Source organism: Myotis yumanensis, unplaced genomic scaffold, assembly GCF_028538775.1.
Source record: "Myotis yumanensis isolate MYYU_CA2020_CCGP unplaced genomic scaffold, mMyoYum1.0.hap1 SCAF_1, whole genome shotgun sequence".
NCBI lineage: Eukaryota > Metazoa > Chordata > Mammalia > Chiroptera > Vespertilionidae > Myotis > Myotis yumanensis.
Genome location: NW_027223752.1, coordinates 54053238 through 54074534, shown reverse-complemented (window position 1 = coordinate 54074534; position 21297 = coordinate 54053238). Strand labels below are relative to the sequence as shown.

At 34.8% G+C, this 21297-nt stretch overlaps 1 protein-coding gene across 2 annotated transcripts in view; it reads right to left on the bottom strand.

Moving 5' to 3' along the window:
* The window catches only part of VPS13C (vacuolar protein sorting 13 homolog C), a 183367-nt gene that overhangs the window by 2947 nt on the left and 159123 nt on the right, over positions 1-21297 (bottom strand). The window contains exons 75-83 of one of the 2 annotated variants that reach the window (XM_070421598.1): positions 20722-20803; positions 19618-19731; positions 17802-17877; positions 16228-16391; positions 14394-14439; positions 11906-12029; positions 11297-11411; positions 6431-6519; positions 705-828 (exon numbers count right to left, since the gene is read on the bottom strand). In XM_070421598.1, coding sequence (XP_070277699.1) covers positions 705-828; positions 6431-6519; positions 11297-11411; positions 11906-12029; positions 14394-14439; positions 16228-16391; positions 17802-17877; positions 19618-19731; positions 20722-20803 — 934 coding nt within the window. Of the gene's footprint in view, positions 1-704; positions 829-6430; positions 6520-9681; positions 10589-11296; positions 11412-11905; positions 12030-14393; positions 14440-16227; positions 16392-17801; positions 17878-19617; positions 19732-20721; positions 20804-21297 lie in introns of those variants that run through there. The other variant, XR_011472254.1, reaches the window with a different exon arrangement.

Sequence of the window (21297 nt, the reverse complement as noted above, 5' to 3'; positions counted from 1 at the left end):
TTTTTCAGATAGATTCAGTAATAGAGATAACATCGTTACTGTTCAGGAAAAAACACCGTTTTTGGAGTGACAATTTTTAATTTCTTGTAAAGAGGTTAAAATAAATTTATAATACATCATATATAAATATATATATACATATATATATCAAAGTAAAGTGAGTCTGAGAAATAAGCAAAAGATGAGCTATCACTTTTGCTAATTACCTGCTATATAATTAAAGTTATTCCTTAGAAAATGATGGGGAGGAAATACTTGAAAGTATTATTATATACTTCAATTGTTTAGCATTCTAAAAATGCCAAATATCATAAAACACGGGTGTTTTAGACATTATATTTATAATAACCTCCTAAATGCCTAAAAAATGGAATCTTTTCAGAAGTACCTGAGATTAGAGCAAAACAGATATTCATATGAAATTAAAAAGACCTTTTATTTACTAATGCTTCATTCTCCCCAAAGAGAAAGTATCAGCATCCTAGAATTATCAGTAGAATTGATATTTCACTCCACACAATCAAGGATTGCCAGAAAATAAAGTACAGTATACCAATAAATCAATTACACCTTTTCTTACATTTCAGCCAATAACAATCCTTCAAATATTTTGTGTAGTTAACTTTAAAAAAAGAGTCAAAAACATTAGTTTCCACTCATTTAACAAATTCTTGGCTCTAAAAATGTGACTCAAGTTTTCTTACCTTAACTGAAATGTTTAGGATGTTTCCATTGACACTAGGAGGAAATACAAAATCTTCAAATAGACACTGCCAGTCTATGCACATAAGGCCAAGAATTTCAACCTCCTTTATACACACCACTCGCCTATTTTGCAAAAGGAAACAAAAATATAAGATAATGATAAAGATTGTTAATGATTATTGCTAATATTTTACTCTGCTGGATGGAACAGGTAGTACTCAGTAAACAATATAACTTGGCATTAAAAATAGTATGCTTCACATAAAAAGTAGATAAAGAGCAAATATGGCACCTACCAATTAACAAAGCAGACTTTCAAAAATTTTGCTTCTGCTAATCTTGCAAAATTTACAAAAGTGTCATTTTTTTAAAACTGAGCAAAAAACTGAAATCATCTTTTAAACACATAGAAACAGGTTGTACTCTCATCTGGCAAGCAATAAAGGCAGAAGCTCCTGAAAATGTCTTACTTGGAAAATTATTAATTGCTCTTTACTGTCAATCATTTATGCCTTCCAGTCAAGAAAGAATGTGCAGGAAATGTCACAAACCTCAAATGTCAGCAAAGATTCATGTTGGGCCTCCTAATAAATATCAGGTTTGAATACTTTAACACTAATGTACTATATCACAGAGTAAGTATCCCATTTTACTCAATTGCAATAAAAAAATAACAATTGTTAAAGTGTATACACATTGATTTCCCAGTGTGTGATTCAGATTAATTACCAATATAACTACACTTGGCTCTAAAGGGTCTCTAACAGAAAGCAAAACTAGGAAAGTAGAACTGTTAATTCTACAGTAGCTAGGGTGCCGAGAAACAAAAAGGATAGGGTTTCTGCTTGAGAGGTACTCAGGAGGCTAGAGGGGAAACAAACATGTAAATAAAACAGGTGAATGCGATAGCAGAGTGTGCAGAAAAATTCTGAAGCACAGAGAGGAGGCCTGATTGTGCTGGTAAAGCAGGTGGCGTTAAGAGCTGATTCTCAAAGGAAAGAGGTTTCTAGGTGGGAAAGGGAAATTCAAGCCCAGACAAAGGGACCTGGGCACTGACATACACAGCGCTACAAAAAAGGGAGGTTTATCCGAGGGATGTGGGGGGCTAGCTAGAGCACCAGAGATATACAGAGGTGAGAGAATTTGCTTAGTGACAGATCTGGAGGGGATTGTTTTTCCATTTTAAGAAATTTTGACTTTAACCTACAGGCAATGGGAAGTGACATGATATAATTCCTTACTTCAGAGTCAGCTCTAGTGGTCATGGAGGAGAGGTGGGGTATATAATCAAGGTATGAAGTTATTTTAATAGTCCAATCAGGAAACAGTGAGAGCCTCAATTAAAGCAGTGGCTGTGAGAAGGGGGGCGGGGGGAGCTCAATTCTAGATATTTATAAGGTAGACAGTCCTATGAACTTGATGACCAATGGCGTGTGGGAACCAAAATAGACCCGGGGCACCACAATTCTCAGCAGAGGTGATAGTAAAATTTTGGGCTTGAAATTACTAAATGCCCTCCAATCACTAGGACAACCTCCAATACCCCCACACATTCCAGTCTCTAGGAACTGGGTTCCACATCCCCTTCCTCCTGCCCTAGTAGAGATCAGATGATGGAGTTAAAACTCAAAGATACCCATTACAAATCACTGTGTCAAATGCAGTTCACCATTCCAACCCTCTCAAATTTCTCCCTTCTCTTTATCACACCAATAATATTATTGTTCTTCTTCCACCTTAAACCTCCTTCATTTTCCTTCTCTGTGTTTACCACAGCTCAAATCTTGGTCGTCTTCTATTTAACACCTCAGGGTCCAAGATCTCAACTCCAAATCTTTATCCAAACATCAAGGGTCTATATCTGTGTCTCTGCTACTGAGGCATCTATACTTTGACATCTCAAAGCCACATCGAAGTCAGTCAATTCAAACAAAATTTTTAAAATCGTCGTTTCACTCAAATTACTGTAAATGGTAATACCAACGCTCCTGCTATTCAAGCCCCAAACCACAAAGTTATCTTGCATTCCCTTCTCCTCCACGTTCACTCAGTCACCAAGCCCTGGTCCCGTCAGGTTGCCCCTCTGTATCCATCCTCATTCTTTTAGTTTTGTCCCTCATCACTTCCTATCGGGACAACCACAATCTCTGAGGTAGAGAGAATTCCAAGATGATCAGGTCATGAGGGTAAAGCCCCCATGAATGGAATTAGTGCCCTTATCAAAGAGGCCTGAGAAAACGCCCTTGCACCTTCTGCCACATGAGGACAGAGTGGGAACAATCATCTAGGAATCAGGAAGTGGGCCCTCACCAGACACAGACAGCACCGTGATCTTGGACCTCCCAGCCTCCAGAACTGTGAGAAATAACAATCTGTTGGTTAAGCCACCTGTCTCTGGTATTTTGGGAATAGCAGTCCAAACAGACTAAGACAGATGGTTTTAAAAAAAAAAGTCTGCTCAGAGAACAATTTCCTAATGAAGATTACTAAAATAAAATATTATGTAGGAGTTAGGACCAACTAGTGGAACTGCAGGCTAATAAATTTAGGTCAGGAGAACTCATATTTTGTTTCTAATAACTGATAAAAAAATATCAAGACAAAATTTTGGATGAATTTCAATATAGAAAAATTAAAAGTCCTATGTATTGAAAAACTCATTAAAATGTTAATGATATATTGGGTAAAAGGGGCCAATATCATTAATTTATATAATGCTTTTTAAATTCAGTAAGAAAAAGACTAACATAATGAAAAACGAGTAAAGGATATGAATAAGCAATTCACAGAATATAAAATACAAATGGAAGGATGAATGTTTTAAAATATTCATACTCATTATTTTCTACCCATTAAATTAGCAAAAACAAAAACATTTAAATAACATCTCGTCTTGCAAAACATAGGAGAAAGGATACCCCCAGGTACTATTAGTTGTATGTAAAAAAACTGACACAGCCTTTCTGATAAAATAACTTGGCAATAAATAGAAATAGCATCAAAAGTCTTCACAACTTTTAAATCAACAATCCCACTGATAACAATTTATCTGAAAGAAATAATTATAGAAAAAATACTTAGCTGCAAAGATGTGTTCATAATAATACAATATTGGGAAAGAGAAAATCAAATGTCAAATAGGCAGCATTTGAATAAGTTATAGTATATCCATAAATACCATATTATATACTCATTAAATATCACGTTGTCACAGAATATTTAATGGTTTGGCAAGATGATCACAATATATACTTTTAGGTGAAAAACCTAGGTTAATTAAATGTATATGGTGTGGTTTTTTTACACATAGTTTTTATAAAATACATATACTACAAAAATCTGATATACCAGCTAGTATTTCTGGAGGAAGGGACTGCTGCTAAAGGTTATTTTTACTGGTTATCATTGAAATCAGGACATTTTTCAGAATGAAAGGGATAGCCACTAATAGTTACATTGGGACAAAAAGTACAAACCAGCTCTGTCCAAGGCAAACCGCAGCTTTAGTTATTTTCATTTTCTTAATTATTGTCTATATCCGGAGTGGGCAAACTATGGCCTCTAAGCCAAATCCAGTCCATGGCCTGTTTTAGTAAATAAATTTTACTGGAACACAGCCACAACCACCCTGTTCATTACCTATTGTTCCTGGCTGTTTTCCCACTACAAGGGCAGAGTTGAATATAGACCGGAAACATGAGATGGCTTTTGAAGCCTAAATTCTTAGTACTGGCCCTTTAAGGAAATTATGTTGACTCCTGATCTATATTATCTACAATGAATAAGCATAACTTTAGCTTAATAAAAATTCAGCTTAATAAAAATTGAGTTATTTTTAAATGCTGACTTTGGAAGCAATGCTATTTTATGTACAACATTAAAAATCAAACAGATCAAAATATTGACAACCACCTGAATCAAAGAAATTTCTGTTAGAGTCTACTACAAGGAGACTATATCATTGTCCTGGTCAGGAATGTTATTTTTCTGATTGTCTTCTGAAAAGCTCTAAGAGAGACTGGATTTAAAATTATCATGATTTTTCAATTTACTTGAAGAAAAACCAAAAGTTTAATCTATAATAATAAAAGCATAATATGCTAATTAGACCAGAGGGAAGCTGGTGCCGGCAGCCAGGGGAAGGAAGGCCTACTCTTGCATGAATTCCATGCATCAGGCCTCTAGTGTATTAATAATGTATACAGTACTATTCCCACAAAATGCCTAATCAAACAAATATTAAGTATTACCAAACAAAAAACAAAAACTTAACATTTCCATTGCCCAGTGTTGATACACAATTTTAAAATGAATTAACACACTGCTATTGCAGCTAAGTACAATACACAGTACAAATAAACATTGTTTTTGGTCTAGTCTAATGGATGTAATATAAAATTTTAAGCATAAAAAATAAATGATTTGTCAAGCCTGCCAAAACTGCTTCTTAGATTGTGAATATTTTGAATATTTTGAAAATATTGTGAATATTTTAATTTCTTAATTAATGGGCAAATCAGATGACAGATTCTCTTTTTTAAAAGGCTTGTAGAGCCCTGGCTGGTGTGGCACAGTGGGTTGGGTATCATCTCCTACACTAGGAGGCTGAGGTTCAATTCCCAGTCAAGGGCACATGCTGGCTTGATCTCCAGTGGGGGGCATGCAAGAGGCAGATCAATGTTGTGTTTTCACATGGAAGTCTCTCTCTCTCTCTCTCTCTCTCAAAATACATGAACTATTTTTTTAAAAAAGCTTGTAGGTTTAAGTTTAAATCCTATCATTTTAGCTTTACTTTCTCTCCTTCCCAATCAAATATATTTAAATGCATTACTAAGAAACCTAATGCAGATTTTGCTTACTGTAGGTACTTTGCCTTAGTCCTACAAAATTACATAACTTAGAAAGTTTTGAAAATTATTAATCTATAATTATCGTATTACCATTTTGGAATAAGTGACATAGAGAAAATAAACAGTAGTTCAAAGTTCTTTTACTTAGAAAAATTATCTACAACTCCCAAAACACTTAGAAAAAAATGGAATAAAACTACAGAAATAATTATCATCCTTTAAAAAAGCTATGCTTATCATCCAAAATAAAACCTAGTGGGAAAAAGTGATTCATGAATTCACCCTCCATAAGTAAATTTATAACCTATAATAATAAAAGGGTAATATGCTAATTAGACTGGACATCATTCCGGATGTCCTTCCTGACAAAGCTGGGGCAGGAGGAAAGATGGCCAGGGTCCCGGGAGCCTGCGAGCGGCCCGAGGAAAGCCGGCTGGGGTCCCTGGTGCCTGTGGGTGGCCAGAGGAGAGAAGCAGCCTGGGTGCTGGGTGCTGGGTGCTGGAGGGAAGCCGGTGCTGGCAGCCAGGGGAAGGAAGGCCTACTCTTGCATGAATTTTTGTGCATCGGGCCTCTAGTTCACATACAACCATATGGCTATTGCATTTATGAAATCTATTCTAGACACTATTTTTTAGTAGTTTTGTGACTTGGATAAGCCCCTAAGCCATGCTGACTCATAGTTTCTGCATCTCCAAAATGAGAGGGTCTGAACAGATGATCTCAAAGGACCCATCAGCTCAGTGTTTCTGGAGTCTATGACAATGAACATTTTTGCAGTTGGAATATAGCTCTCCACATCCTCTAACATTTTAGTCTTCAAAATTCTTAAGATCTATATCATTGGCAATTGGAAAGATGTCACTTGAAGTTAATACCTATTTGTAATCATAAGGACTGTCCTCTTGCTTCCAGAAATAGCGCAATGATATCGATACGTCTCTCCTTCTAACTTTTTGACATGATTCTGAAAAAAAAAACACAAAAAAGCCCTCAAGATGTGGATAATACATGCATTCAAACAGTATTTTTAATATTGTATATTAGCTAATTTTAATAACAATGATAGGAAAAATATTAGGAACAAAGCACAATTCCACATATTCTCATGTGAAGCTAAAAAAATATTTATCACATGTTTATAAATTAACTTCCACTGTTCCTTAAAAGACAAATATGTATTAAATGCTTACTAAGTGATCCTGATAAATTAACATTTCATTCCGTGATAACTTAAGAAATTTGAGAATATCTACTAGAAATAATCACACATTTTCATTCATGAGAATATGAACATATGCTAAAACTTGGACATTAATATTACAGGGGTTCTTAACCTGGGGTCCATGAAAACATGTTGGCAGGGCTATGAACTACCTAAAATAGAACATAAAATTTTGAAAATGTGGTTCTGCAACTTCTTTCAGATGATGGTTCATATTTTTCATCTGATATTTTTAAATGTCTGTGATCCTTCTCAAAGGCTAAGAACCACTGCTTTTACAAAGAGGTAGATATACATATAATAAAATTCCAAGATAACTGATCAACTTAGTGTTTTGAGTATTTAGTTTTATAGGTTAAATATGCATGAGAAGTATATGTATGTATCAAATTATGTTCCTGAGAGAGAAGAAAATTTAATATAAAAACACATAAAAAAATTTCTAAGATTTTCAAATAGCTGTTACAATTTATTGCTAACAACAATTACAAACAAAATAATTCAAGTATAAATAGTAGCACATTAAAATACATTTGTTTACATTTCAACTATCTCAAAACTACTTAAATTAGTCAACACATTAAAAACAAACAGTTATGTTTTATAACTAACGTTAATGAAATATTATTGATATTATCTGTAACGTATAATTAAAGATTAGATAAAGATATATGTAAACACAAAACATAAATATACCCAATAAACAAGACCTTAATATTTTTCCATCCCCCAAGACCTTAACATTTTATAACTAAGAATAACCAAGAATATAACACCAATATTAAAAGATAATGTAATCAATAACAATCACAAGCAGACCTGTTATTATTTCAATTTTAAATACACGTTTTTTAAAGTTCCCAGTCATTCTTTGATGATCATAAAAAGCTATGGACAGAGATGAATACTCAAAGAACTGGGGTCTCATCTTCAGAATGAATCTCAGAGAAGTGGAGTTTAACAGTCACTGTTTTACATCAAGCTTGTGTGAATTAGCTAAAATCTTTTAACATCTATAACAATTTATTTAATAAAGAGAGAATGGAAAATAAATATAATAATTTAGTAAATTTATTTTCAATGTTGAAATTTAAATATGTTAAAATTTTTGGATTTTAGATGCATTATACAAAAAAATACTACCAACTTTCCATCGTTTATGCACTTTCATTAGTTATCAATCTATTGCTATCTTTAAACTATTGAAAGCTTTTAAAGTATAATTTATCACCATAATATACTATAGGAACCTTGTTTTTTAGGCAGTACTAAAATCCACTACACTCTGAGATTCAGATTTAAGATAGTCACTGATGGCAGCAAGATACCAGATTAGTTAATAAAATATTCACTCTCTCTTCCCAAAATGCATCTTGAGGAATTTACAATCTTTAGCAAGAGGATTCAATTTATATTTCAAGTAAATTCTAAGGAAATAATACAAGATATGAAAAAGCAATGTATATAATAATGCTTCATTATTACTGTTATTAAAATAACAGAAACAACTTTAATGTCAAGAATTAGGAATGGTCAAACACATAGTACATGGTTACCTTAATAGATGGTAATGCAAGAACTAAGAATGAAATATTTCTATGAACATGAAAAAATACAATTAAAATGAAAAAGCAAGAAACACCATTTTAAATATTATATGATCATATGTATGTGAACCAAGATGAGTATGAAATAAGATCTGGCCATATAGATATGTATATGTGTGTATATATATATATATATATGTATATATATAGTAATTATTCTAGGAGAATAGAGAATAAGCAAAATATATCCTATAAAAACACAGTATATGATTTAGTAACTTTCAAAGCTGGGCATTAAATAATACAGAGCAATAATCAGAAGAAAAAGAAAATGGAGAAAATAAAAAAATTCCCAAATAAATATTTAGAATGTACCCATATAACAAATCAAGGCTAGGAGAAAATAATTTTATACTCTACTTCTCTTTAATATTTAGACATTATGTTATACTTAGTCTCTTAAGGACAGAAGTCTTATTTCTTTTGTATATCCAGCACAGTCTAGATAATCAATAAATATATCATACATAACCGATTATAGCAAGATGGGCAAGGGATGAAACAGCCTACACTTGTCACTCATTGAGAAAAATTACCAAGTCATCTTATTAATGTACAATCACTCTATTTCTTCCAGTAACTAAAATAACATATAAAAGTTTAAAAGATGTCTGATATTAACAAAAACAAATAAATCAGACAAGATAACTACATTTAGCTTTAATAATAAAAAGCTTCTTGAAGTTTTGTGCTTATTCATAAGCAGTTGTAAAACGGATCATTACAAGGAAAAGTTTAACAATATAAAAAGCTAAACAAACAGAAAGTAAACAGTAAGTTAAAAAATGTTTAACAAGTTAATACAATTTCCCAAAAATCAAGTCTCATTAAAATTGCAATATATCCAGGTAAATTAAAAATAGTTACTTTTACCTAAGAAGGAAGAGTAATTATTAGTGATAATTAAAGACAGCATCTTGAATTAGTTATTGTGCCAGATTCTTACAGAAACTGTATATGCAGGGACATTTTTGCCAATTCTCAATTATGTGAAATAATTGTCAGCTAGAGTTTTAGGCTGGTCTTTGGATATCATTCTTTTTTCTTTAAAGTGCTTGTTTTAAATGTGAAGCATTTAAATTACTCTTTTGCTAATTATGGTTTAAAATATAATTAAAATGAAAAAAGCAAGAAACACCATTTTAAATATTATATGATCATAAGTATATGAATCAAAAATAGATATAATCCAACTGACCAGCTATATGCTAACAGTTTCATTCTCTTCAAATGTATAACACATTAAATCTAAGTTTATACTCTGGTTTCAATTTGGGGGAAAAGAATGATAACTTACTCTGAAAATTAACTATGAAGGCGCTAATTTCAAAATGATCGTTTATGGTATTTTGTTCTCATGAAGATAAGGAGGACTTAAAAACAAAAAGCGTTAGCTTTTAAAAATAAATATATCTATGAATTCAAGTGCCACATAAGCAATTTGCCTAATTACATGTTCAACTCTATTTACATTAATTAAAAGTAATATAACTGTGAAATTAGCATAACCAACAAGGAAATTCAATTTTTGAAAAGTATAAATGCTAAAGGCTGAGAATGTATGTACATAATTATAAAATGATTGCCATTTATCTAGCAAGAATACCAAGAGTTTTAAAAAGGAAAAAGAGTAAGGAAACACATTCTCAAAATTCACTGACAGACAGAACAACTGACACTTCAGTTATTAAAACATATGCCCCAGTTAATACTTCCATAACCTGGGTAAATTTAGGGTTATTTATGAAACAAAGTTATGTAATTCCATCATCAGGACTCATAAACCAAAGAATACATAATATATTGGACATAATTTTCCTTTTTCCAACTTTAACTGAAATGTACATGAATACCACAAGAAAAGATAAAATTTTCAAAATAATAGTTAAAATGTGTGCTTCTGAGCTCAATTAAAGTCTTTCGCCAACTAAATGGAGAAGAGAGTTGATTTTTCTGCATTATTTAATCTTTTATATTGATCTCTTACTCCTGTATAGTATTACCATGAATACCACCATTTTTATTTGTAGTCAAGACACTACAATAAAAAGTTCAGATTTTTATTTTAAAAAAAGCTCATGAAAATGGATTCTCAATCTAAATAAATCAAAGACAGTCAATTAATACCACAGTTTGTTTTGATTTTTAAGGATGAAATCAAGTAGTGGTATAGGAGACATTTACTCCTGTATTTCCAGTTCTTGCTGTGTAGGCAGAAAAAGAAAGAAAATAAAGTTAGAAGCATGCAGATAAATAAAATGTAATCACATATAATAAAAGCCATAGACTAATAACAATGAAGAGTCATTTTATTTTAAAATGAAAGTAGAAAAATAGTAATAAATTTATTTGGGGGGAAAGCTAATCATTGGAGTATATTTATACAAGGTCTATATTATTTAAATACAGTAAAAACTAAAAGCCAAAAAAATCCTTTAAATTTTTTAAGGCTTGAAACTATTATAATTGTACATAATCTTTTTTTCTCTCCTCCAGCTTCTGTTTATCTAAGTAAATCTGGATTTACAGAGTAGTCCAAATAAGTAGATTTGGTTGAGATAAAAGAAAGCAGTGAAATTCCAGTAATTAGCTACAAAGCAGAAAACCAAAGTTAACAATGTTAACTAAATGAGCTATCACACAAATAGTAATAAAGCCTACAACTTCTTTTAATATTATCCTTTCTGTACAAAAAAAGCTTTGCGCCTGTGCAGAAAAAAAATTACCAGTTATTCCCATTTAACACATTACACTAAAATAAAGCAATCAAATTCTACTCTACAAACCATGTTCTTTGTGTAATCTCTAAAAAAGTTCATGAATGAGGAACTTCACGAACCACCCATGAAATTCTGATCCTAGAAATCTTTAAAATTAAATTTCACTCATGACCATAAGAACAGAACTTATACCTCATATAAATCATAGCCCTCGGATTCCTGTCTGTCGTAGGGGCGAATGATGCCGTCTTCATGGATCAGGCGAGGGGGACGGAGTCTGGACACTTCCTCAGTTGATTCTGCTGCCCTGTATAAGGCATCAGAATAAGTATGAGAAACTGTGAGAATCCTTCAAAATAATACAAGTATATATGTTGATAAAACACTGTACTATGCTCCATATTATATCAGTATTTGATAAAAACAATCAGAGTACTTTTAAATAACTTGTCCCAAATAATGCAACAAATATTAAAACCAAGTCTGTCTGACTCCAACCTCTCCCAACTATTAAAAAAAAAAAAAGAAAGAAAGAAAGAAAAGAAACATCAAAAAATAAAGGCAAAGACTAGGTTGTCCATTCTTTGTATCCTTGGTGTGTAGCATATAGTAGGTATCAATAAACATTCATTGAGAAAAAAGAGAAATTTAGGCATAAACAATGTCTCCTCTTACTCCTTTCTGGTGGCACTCTACTTAGTGAACCTGTCATACAGGAAGCAAAATATTTACCTAGTTATGTATCCCTAGCAACAATTAGCACACAGACACATATCTTGCACATAGTATATACTTAATTACCTCTGAATTCCTTGGAAGGTACTGCTGGCCATATCTATGATTCCTCCAGTGGGACCAGCCACAGCACCCACAAGCCCTTTTCCAATTCCTTTAAAGAATCCAGCAGCTCCTTCCTTTTTGGCACCTTCATAAAACCAAAGACAATGAATGTATAAAGATATTTTAAAATAATCAAGTTTGAACACAACAGAAGCCTGAGTGAAATGCCAAAATGCTTACTCAAAAAGCTTCCAAAATTTGGCTTTCTGAAGAAGTTAAATTTAATGATAACATGATAATCAGTGGTTCTCAAAGTGTGTTAAAAATGCACACTTAGGCCAAATCCTAGACCTACTGAATTAGGAACTCTGGGAGTGGTCCCAGAAATCTGTTTTTATTAATCCTTACCCAAGGATACTCCCCCCCGACATCGAGTTTTAAAGAGAGTGGAAGGGAGGGACCAGAGAGAGAGAGAGAGAGAACCATTGATGTGAGAGACACATCAATCAGTTGCCTCTTGTACACGCCCTGACCAAGGCTGGAATAGGGTCTGCAACCCAGGTACAAGCCCTTGACTGGGAATCAAACCCAGACCCTTCAATCTGCAGGCAATACTCTAATCATTTAGCAACCCAGCCAGTGCAGCAATCTGTTTTAATAAACCTTCCAGGTAATCGTGAGGCATGTTCAAATTTATAACTAGTGACTCAAGAGGTTAGTCAGTATTTGTGACTAGAAGGTCTAAGAACTGACCAGAAAATATCTTCTTTTTTTATGCCAGCTGTCAGGAAATTTTTCAAGCAGTGTACATTAATATATATCTATACTAGAGGCCTGAAGCACAAAATTCATGCAAGGGGCTGGCCCTGGCAGCCCCAGCTTTGTCCTGAAGGTCGTCCAGAAGGACATCCAGTCTAATTAGCATATTATGCTTTTATTATTATATATATATGGTATGTGTGAACTTTACTGAAATATAATTCATATACCATATAATGTACCCATTAAAGTATAAATTAAAATTTTTTTAGTATATTCAGAGTTGTGTAACCTCACCAGATTCAATTTTAGAAAATTTTTATCATTTCAAAAAGAAACCCTATGCCTATTAGCAGTCATTCCCCATTCCCCCTGGCCCTTCCCCATGCGATCTTATGCAATTCACCTCCTTCCTCCCACCAGTCAAACCTAGGCAGTCACTAATCTACTTTTTTTTCTATCTCTATGGATTTGCCTATTGTGGACCTTCCTACAATTGGAATCATTCAATAGGTGGTATGTTTAGCCTTCCCACTTGCCATCATGTTTACAAGGTTCATCCACCTTATACTGTATAGACAGTTCCCAATTTACAATTGTTCGAATTATGATTTTTGACTTTACGATGGTATGAGAGCAATATCCATTCGGTAAAAACTAATTTGAATTTCCTGAGCTAGCAGTATGCAGATGATACTGTCTCATGATGCAAGGCAGCATCAGTGAGGCTCAGCTCCCAGGTGGCCATGTGATCATGTGGGTAAGCAACCAATACCTTACAGTGTAGTAGTAAATGCATTTTTGACTTATGATACTTTAAACTTAAAATTGGTTTATCGGGACATAACTGCATCATAAGTTGAGAAGCATCTGTACTTGATTTCTTTTTACATCTGGATAATGTCTCATTATATCAATATACCACATTTCGTTTATCCATGCATTAGTTGATGAACATTTGGGTTGCTATTATAGTCTGGCTACTATGAATAATGTTTTCATGAATATTTATATACAAGTTTTGGGGCAAACATGTTTTAAATTCTCTAGGGTATATAGCTAGGAGTGGAATTGCTATGTCATAAAATATAAACTCCATATATTTACTTCCAGTTGTCCCAATATCATTTGTTGAAAGGCTATTTTTTCTTTATGAAATTATCTTGGCACGCTTCTAAAAAATATATTCACCATAAATGTAAAGGTTTATTTCTAGAATCTCAATTTCATTGATCCAGCTATATGTTTATCCATATGCTAGTACTACACTGTCTTTGTTACTGTAACTTTATAGTAAATTTTTAAATTAGATGGTACAAGTCCTCAACTTTGTTCTATTTTTTCAAGATTTCTTTGGCTATTTGCAATCCTTTAAATTCCTGTTTAAATTTTAGAATCAGCTTATCAATTTCTATAAAGAAGCCAATTGGGATTTTGATACATATTGCACTAAGTAAAGCAATGTGGTTTTTAAAATAGGATAAAAAAATAAGTTAGTAGGTATTGAAGGCCCAAAGCAATCTAGTTTATGAACTTCCTGAACATAACATTTGAAGTCTAAATTACAGTCTACTACTTACCCCCTCTACTTTCTGAGAAAAGCATATTCATTAAACAATAATTTAGAACTATGAACATAAAATTAATCAGAAATTCTCCCAATCAAATACCTATTAGCAATAAAATTTACTATGTTTACCATGCATCAACTCTTCAGAGCCTGTACATGAGGGAAAGATTATCAACCTACCTTCCATAGGTTTTGTTATTATTCCAGTCACTCCACCAACAACTCCCTGAAAGAGAAATCAATCATACAGTCAAACTTGAATGAGGGTGCTTAATTTTAAATCAACCACTAGAGGTCTCTACAGACACACTAGAAAAAAACAAAAAAACAAAAAAACAAAAACCCACAAGTACTTATTAGATAATGTGAACAACATGTACATAGAGGTGAACACTATGATTTTTAAAATGTCACAGCAAATGTTAAATGAAAGCAGCTTGTAGAAGTAAAATTTTGTAACAGAAAGAACAGTAAAGCAGGTGAAAAGATTATTTTTGTTGTTATTTCATATGGTATTTTTTGTTTTATTTATTTTTTCAATTACAGCTTACATTCAATTATTATTTTGTATTAGTTTTGGGTGTTAAATCTGTTTCTATAACTGCAAAATGAGTGAGTTGAGCCAAATTAACCTTAATATCTACTTATAAATTTTAATGAGATTACTTATAACTTAATGAAAGTGTGGAAATTGATAATGAAGGGACCCCTGAAAGATTTTGAGGAGACAACATACAACATTACAAATCACTGGCACAAACACAGCAGGTATAGCTTCCTGAAATTTCCAAAATTAAAATAGTAATATATTTATACATTCCTAATAATTGTCAAGTAGTGGCATTAATTAAAACTACCTGCATGTTATATAAACATATAGAAAAAGAACTAAGGGAATATACCCTATTGAAAAGATTAGATACCCCTGCAAAGAGGTGAGGGATGACCAAAGAGTACTTAGAGCTTACCTATAATGTTTTCATTACTTATTAAATATAAAAGGAAAAGTTATGTTTTTATAATTACTTATAAGGAGAATGTTCATTTGTAATCCATAATTAAACCATATTCATATATTACCTGCATAATTTTTTGTTTCTTTGTTTGAAAATGTGATTAACCCCTCTACCCAATAATGGCCTACCTGCTTAACTCGAAGTATATTATGAATTAGATTTATATTCATTATTGTGCTACAGTCACAAAATTTATTGTAATGTTTGCCCTAAAAGTTTTTTTTAATATTTAACTTACCATTTAGACACTAACTCCCCACCATGTGTGTGTGCGCGCGCGCGCACGCGAGCGCACGCGTGTGTGTGTGTGTGTGTGTGTGTGTGTGTGTATGTGTGAGAGAATGGTTTTTGGGGGGAATGCGTTTGTTGTTATTGCTGTTGACACTATTACAGATGCCCCCTATTCCCCTCCCTTTATCCCCTTCAGACCCTGCCACCCCCTGACCCCCAAGCCTTCACCACATTGTTGTCTCTGTCCATGGGCTGTACATATATGTTCCTTGACTAATCTCTTCCAGTCCCCCTCCCCGCCACCTATCTCCCCTCTGAGGTCTGTCAGTCTGTTCCAGGTATCCATGCCTCTGGTATAATTTTTAAAGTACTGAGAAGTAGTGAATGGCAGCTTCTGGTTTATACACAACTTCTACACCTCCCTTCCACAGAATGGTCCATTAATGATGACCTAAACTCCTCCTCCCCCCAGGTATCATCATTTGCCATATTTCTCTGCTTATATATTCCTTCCCTTCCACACCAGTGCTAACCTGCCATCATTATGGAGTTTTCACTCCAACCCAAGTGCCAAACTAAGTCTGCAATTTCGGGGATAGATCTGATGATGATAACGGAGGAGGAGAGCAAAAAGGAAACAGAAAAGTTCACAATGTATCACTACTGCCACTCTAACAGACATCGGCTCTCAAGCAGTACTCCAAGAGTACATATCTAAAGTGTACATAAAAGTCGAGGGCTTCTTGAGGATTCAGCAGTAGACTTACACGCAGGAAGCCCTTTCCTCCTCTGGCCAAGCTGTCTCCAAAATCTTTAGGTTGTCGACCCATCTCTTCTCTTCTTTTTTGCTGATATTCCTTGTCCAATGTAATTGCTGCCAAACCTTTTCCAACAGAACCGGTGATTCGAGATACAACGCCTGCTGCACCACCTATCAAAAGGCCCAAAGAAGTAAGCTGCATTGTTTCTTTAACAAGCATTACCACTGTACATAGCACGCGACTGCTTAAACTAAGCATTGCTTAAAATTCTGTCTCATACATAAAAATGCAAACATTTATTTTTTATGTTTCCCGTTTACCAAGAAGAGAAATAAAACTACTTAAAGTACATGGATTCTATACTACAAAGACATAAAAAATCCAGCAAATCAGTGTTAAATTACTTTCCATTTAAGAACAAGAGAACACATCTTTTAAAAGGATTAGAAAAATCATCTTTTTATAAAATACAATAATTTGTTTTTCATAAACAATGAATTTTATAATCTTATACTAGAGGCCCGGTGCACAAAATTCATGCAGGGGGGGAGGAGGGTGTCCCCCAGCCCGGCCTGCACCCTCTTGCAATCTGGGACCCCTCAGGGGATGTCCAACTGCCGGTTTAGGCCCAATCCCGTTGGACATCCCTCTCGCAATCCAGGACCACTGGCTCCTAACTGCTCGCCTGCCTGCCTGCCTCATCACCCCTAACCTCCTCTGCCTGCCTGATCTCCCCTAACCTCCTCTGCCTGACTGATCACCCCTAACCACTCTGCCTGCCTGCCTGATCACCCCTAAACACCTCTGCCTGCTTGCCTGATTGACCCCAACTGCTTGCCTGCCTGACTAATCGCCCCTAACCACCTCTGCCTCAGCCTCCGCCGCTGTGGCTTCGTCTGGAAGGACGTCTGGAGGTCGTTTGGCTGTCTGGTCTAATTAGCATATTATGCTTTTATTATTATAGATATATAAAAGGCTAATATGCTAAGGGTCCAGCTGTTTGACTGGTCACTATGACGCGTACTGAGCACCAGGAGGCAGACGCTTAATGCAGGAGCTGCTGAGCTGTGGTGACTTGGCAGTGGCGGTTCTCAGGTGACACATGCCGAAACCAGAGAGCCTGATTCCTCACGGTGCCATGTGATTCCACCTTCGGCCCTAGGTTATGTTGTTGCTGGGACACTGTCGGCCCCGAATCTGGTTTACTGCACACTTGCGTTTGCATTCCATACCCTGTATGACAGCAACTTTGCAGAGTGCCCTCTCACACTCCGGGACACCTCGGGGGATGTCGGAGAGCTGGTTTCAGCCCAATCCCCGCAGGCCAGGCCAAGGGACCCCACCTGCCAGAGGGACCTCGCTCACTCCGCAGATGCCCCCGAGCCACGGCACCACCCCAGGTGTGGCAGGCCGGGGAGGGACCGAGGGAGGTTGGTTCCAGGGCATGTCCAGCCCATCTCGCCCAGTCCCACACTGCCAGCCACCTTCTAATTAATTTCCTTTCAATGTGCATGAATCCGTGCACCGGGTCACTAATTATTATAATAAAACATATATTTACATATGTATGTGGTACATACCTACTGTGTGTCCAAAGAGACTTCTTACCCCAATCACTAACCCTTCAGCAAATTCTTCAGGGCCTTGTACAGCACCCTGGCCAAAAATAAGAAACAAAAAATTGCTATTTAAAATAGAATAAGTTTAAGACTGTTAATCTAGTATTTCAGGATTTCCATGAAGATACAGAATCTGTAACGAGCCATAACATGTGATGACACAGCTTTTTCCCTCAAACCCAAATATTGATGGAACACCTATTATTTTTGAAGACACTTTCCACCCACCTGATCTCAACATACCCTTTAAGATGACAAAAATTGAATAGGAGTAAACCCCTGGCCTCAGTCACAATCGGAAGCTGCCCTCTCAGCACCAAGTTCCATCATAATGCTAAACAAAGGTGTGTTTTTTTTGGTACATCTACACAATGGAATACTACGCTGCTGTAAAAAGGAAGGAACTCCTACCATTTGCAAGCGCATGGATGGAACTGGAGAGCATTATGCTAAGTGAAATAAGTCAGTCAGAGAAAGATAAATATCACATGCTCTCACTCATTTGTGGATTATAATGAACAACATAAACCGATGAACAAAAACAGATGTAGAGACAGAGAAGCATCGATCAGATACTCAAAACTCAAAGGGAAGGTAGGGGAGGGTGGGGGTGAGGGGGAGAGATCAATCAAAGGACTTGTATGCATGCATATAAGCATAAGCGATGGATGTGGACAACAGGGGTGAGGGTGAGGGCAGGATTGGGGGGATGAGAGGACATTGGGGGGATAAGGACACATTTGTAATATCTTAATCAATAAAGGGGAAAAAGTAAATGTTATTTTCTACATTTAAAAAAAGAAAAGAATGCTAAACAAGCCCCACTGGTAACAAGACTGAGCCCACACAGTATTGGCTTCCTTGTGCTCCCATTTATTCTCTCTGCTTTGTCCTTCTGAAACCTTCACTACTTTGGGCTCCTGGATCCTTTAAATGGAGGAGAACAGGTTAGAGCAAAACCTGAATATAAAACTAAGTCAGCTTTTACTGCCCCATTAGTTCCTTCCATAGTGGTGAAACAGCCTTGAAATGGTCTTAATCTCTGTAGCATTCTTCCTTACAAGTACAATTAAATCCTGGAAAATGTGGGCATGCTTTATTGCCCAGACAACAGAAGTGCTCAATTAATTCTAAAACAATCTTTTAATGTCATCTCAAGTAATTTTAAATAAAAAATAGAATATTGATATATATATTTACATTTTATTAAATTAATTGGGGTGACACTGGTTAATGAGTCTAAAAGTTTCAGGAGTTCAATTCTATAATAAATCATCTGTATACTACATTATTGTGTGTTCACCACCGAAGTTAAGTCTCCTTCTGTCACCATTTGACTCATTTTACCCTTTTCTAACTCCATCCTCCCTCCTTTCCCTCTGGTAACCACCATATTGCACCTATGAGTTTTTGTTAGTTTGTTGCTTTCTGTTGTATTTTTGTTATCTGAATATTATTCAATTCCCAAATACAGTTAAAATACAAATTATTTGTCATTAATAAAAGAGAACATCCATTTTCCTATAGCAGTAGTAGGCAAACTGTGGCTCTCGAGCCACATGCAGCTCTTTGGCCCCTTGAGTGTGGCTCTTCCTAAGCCTTAGGAGTACCCTAATTAAGTTAATAATAATGTACCTACCTATATAGTTTAAGTTTAAAAAATTTGGCTCTCAAAAGAAATTTCAATTGTTGTACTGTTGATATCTGGCTCTGTTGACTAATGAGTTTGCCGACCACTGTCCTATAGCTATACTTAAAATAAATAAAAGACCAATACCTGGAAGGGTTCATAGAACAAAGCTTCAACTCCTTCAGACAGACCTCTAAGTAATCCAAATGGGTTTCCAAGCACATCCAAGCCTAATACAAGGACATACATCTGTTTCAAGAACTAAAAAAAAAAAAAAGGAATTTAAGTCCTTTACAACTATTAGAAGAGACAACATTATGATATGACAGGAAAAAGAGGGAGTACTGGTTAAATTAGGTTGTTAAATGAAAGCAATGCAGAATGACCAGTACTATGTTCACTAATTGATATTTCACAATGCGGCAGGCAGTATGCTAGTACTTTACATGGGGCTTTCAAATTAGATGGAACTAGGATTGAGGCACAGTCTGCCATTTAGCAGTTATATAACTTTAGACAAGGCAATGAGTCTCTAGGCCTCAGTCTTCTCATCTGTAAAATGGGAGGTGTATTATACTGACCTTGCATGACTGAGTATGCACATTAAGTGAATATATAATTCAGTAATTGTTCCTTAATTTTAATATTGTTATCATCACTATTACTATGAAACTAAATAGGGAATAACAACCAAAAGAAAAACAAATAAAAATCTATGCTTATGTGAACATTTAATAACCAGAATGTCTCTACACAAAACAGGAGAAAGCACCTTCCAACAGATGAAGGCAGGAGAATGGTACCTTGGAGTACCACAGTAAGCAAGGGTGCTCTTGTGCCCTGAAACAACTACTAATTCTGAGTAGTCAAACTGAACCACAGAGTAACTGAGTCATGAGGAGGAACCTGGCTTAGAATTCCTCTTGCAATTCTACTAGAATATACTTAGAAACTGCAGTCACTGAAAAAAATAAAATGTAATGATTCCTAAGTCATTATTCTTTCCCAAAGTGAATAAATATATAATTGCAAAGGGAAAAGGGCACCAGAAGAAATTTTTAAATAGGTATATAGAGGGGGAAAGAACTAAAAGAAATAGAAATTAATCATTCAAGAAACTACTAAGTAATAAGATTACAAATTGGGATAAATTAGGTAAACATTACTGAATACCACACAATCACATACAAATGTTTTCTTTTGACATTTTATGAAGAATATTCCTTATGAGATATTATGATAAGAAATTACCTGTTCACTGTAATGTCTAACAACACTCCACATGAGCTGATCTCTTTTATAAAACTGATATCGAATTTCATAATAAGCAAGTCTGGGAGAAGAAAGATTCAAAGGTATTAAGATTATATTCTGAAAATAAGATAATTAAAATTTCAATGATTAATTATTGCTAATTCTTTTACAATTAGATCTGTACATCTGCCACATATATGTTTGAGATCTTGACATTATGGTAACAGATTTATTATTTAAATAGTACATTCTCATACAAGTCTTTCATAAAAAAATAAAAAGGTTTAAAAAAGTCAACCATAATCCCCCCGTAGAGTGGATTTTTTAATTTTTCTTTCCGTGATTACCACTTTGAATCCTTTCTTTTCTCTTCTACACAATTTTAAAATGTTTAAATTCTGTATGCAGTTTTACACTTAACATCCTATATAATAAAAGGCTAATATGTAAATTGTCCCCTCGGGATTTCAACCAACTGGGAGTTTGACTGCTCACTATGACATGCGGTGACCACCGGGGGCAGCGTGGAACGAAGGATGGCCCTGGCCAGCAGCCGGCAGCCCAGGGAAGGAA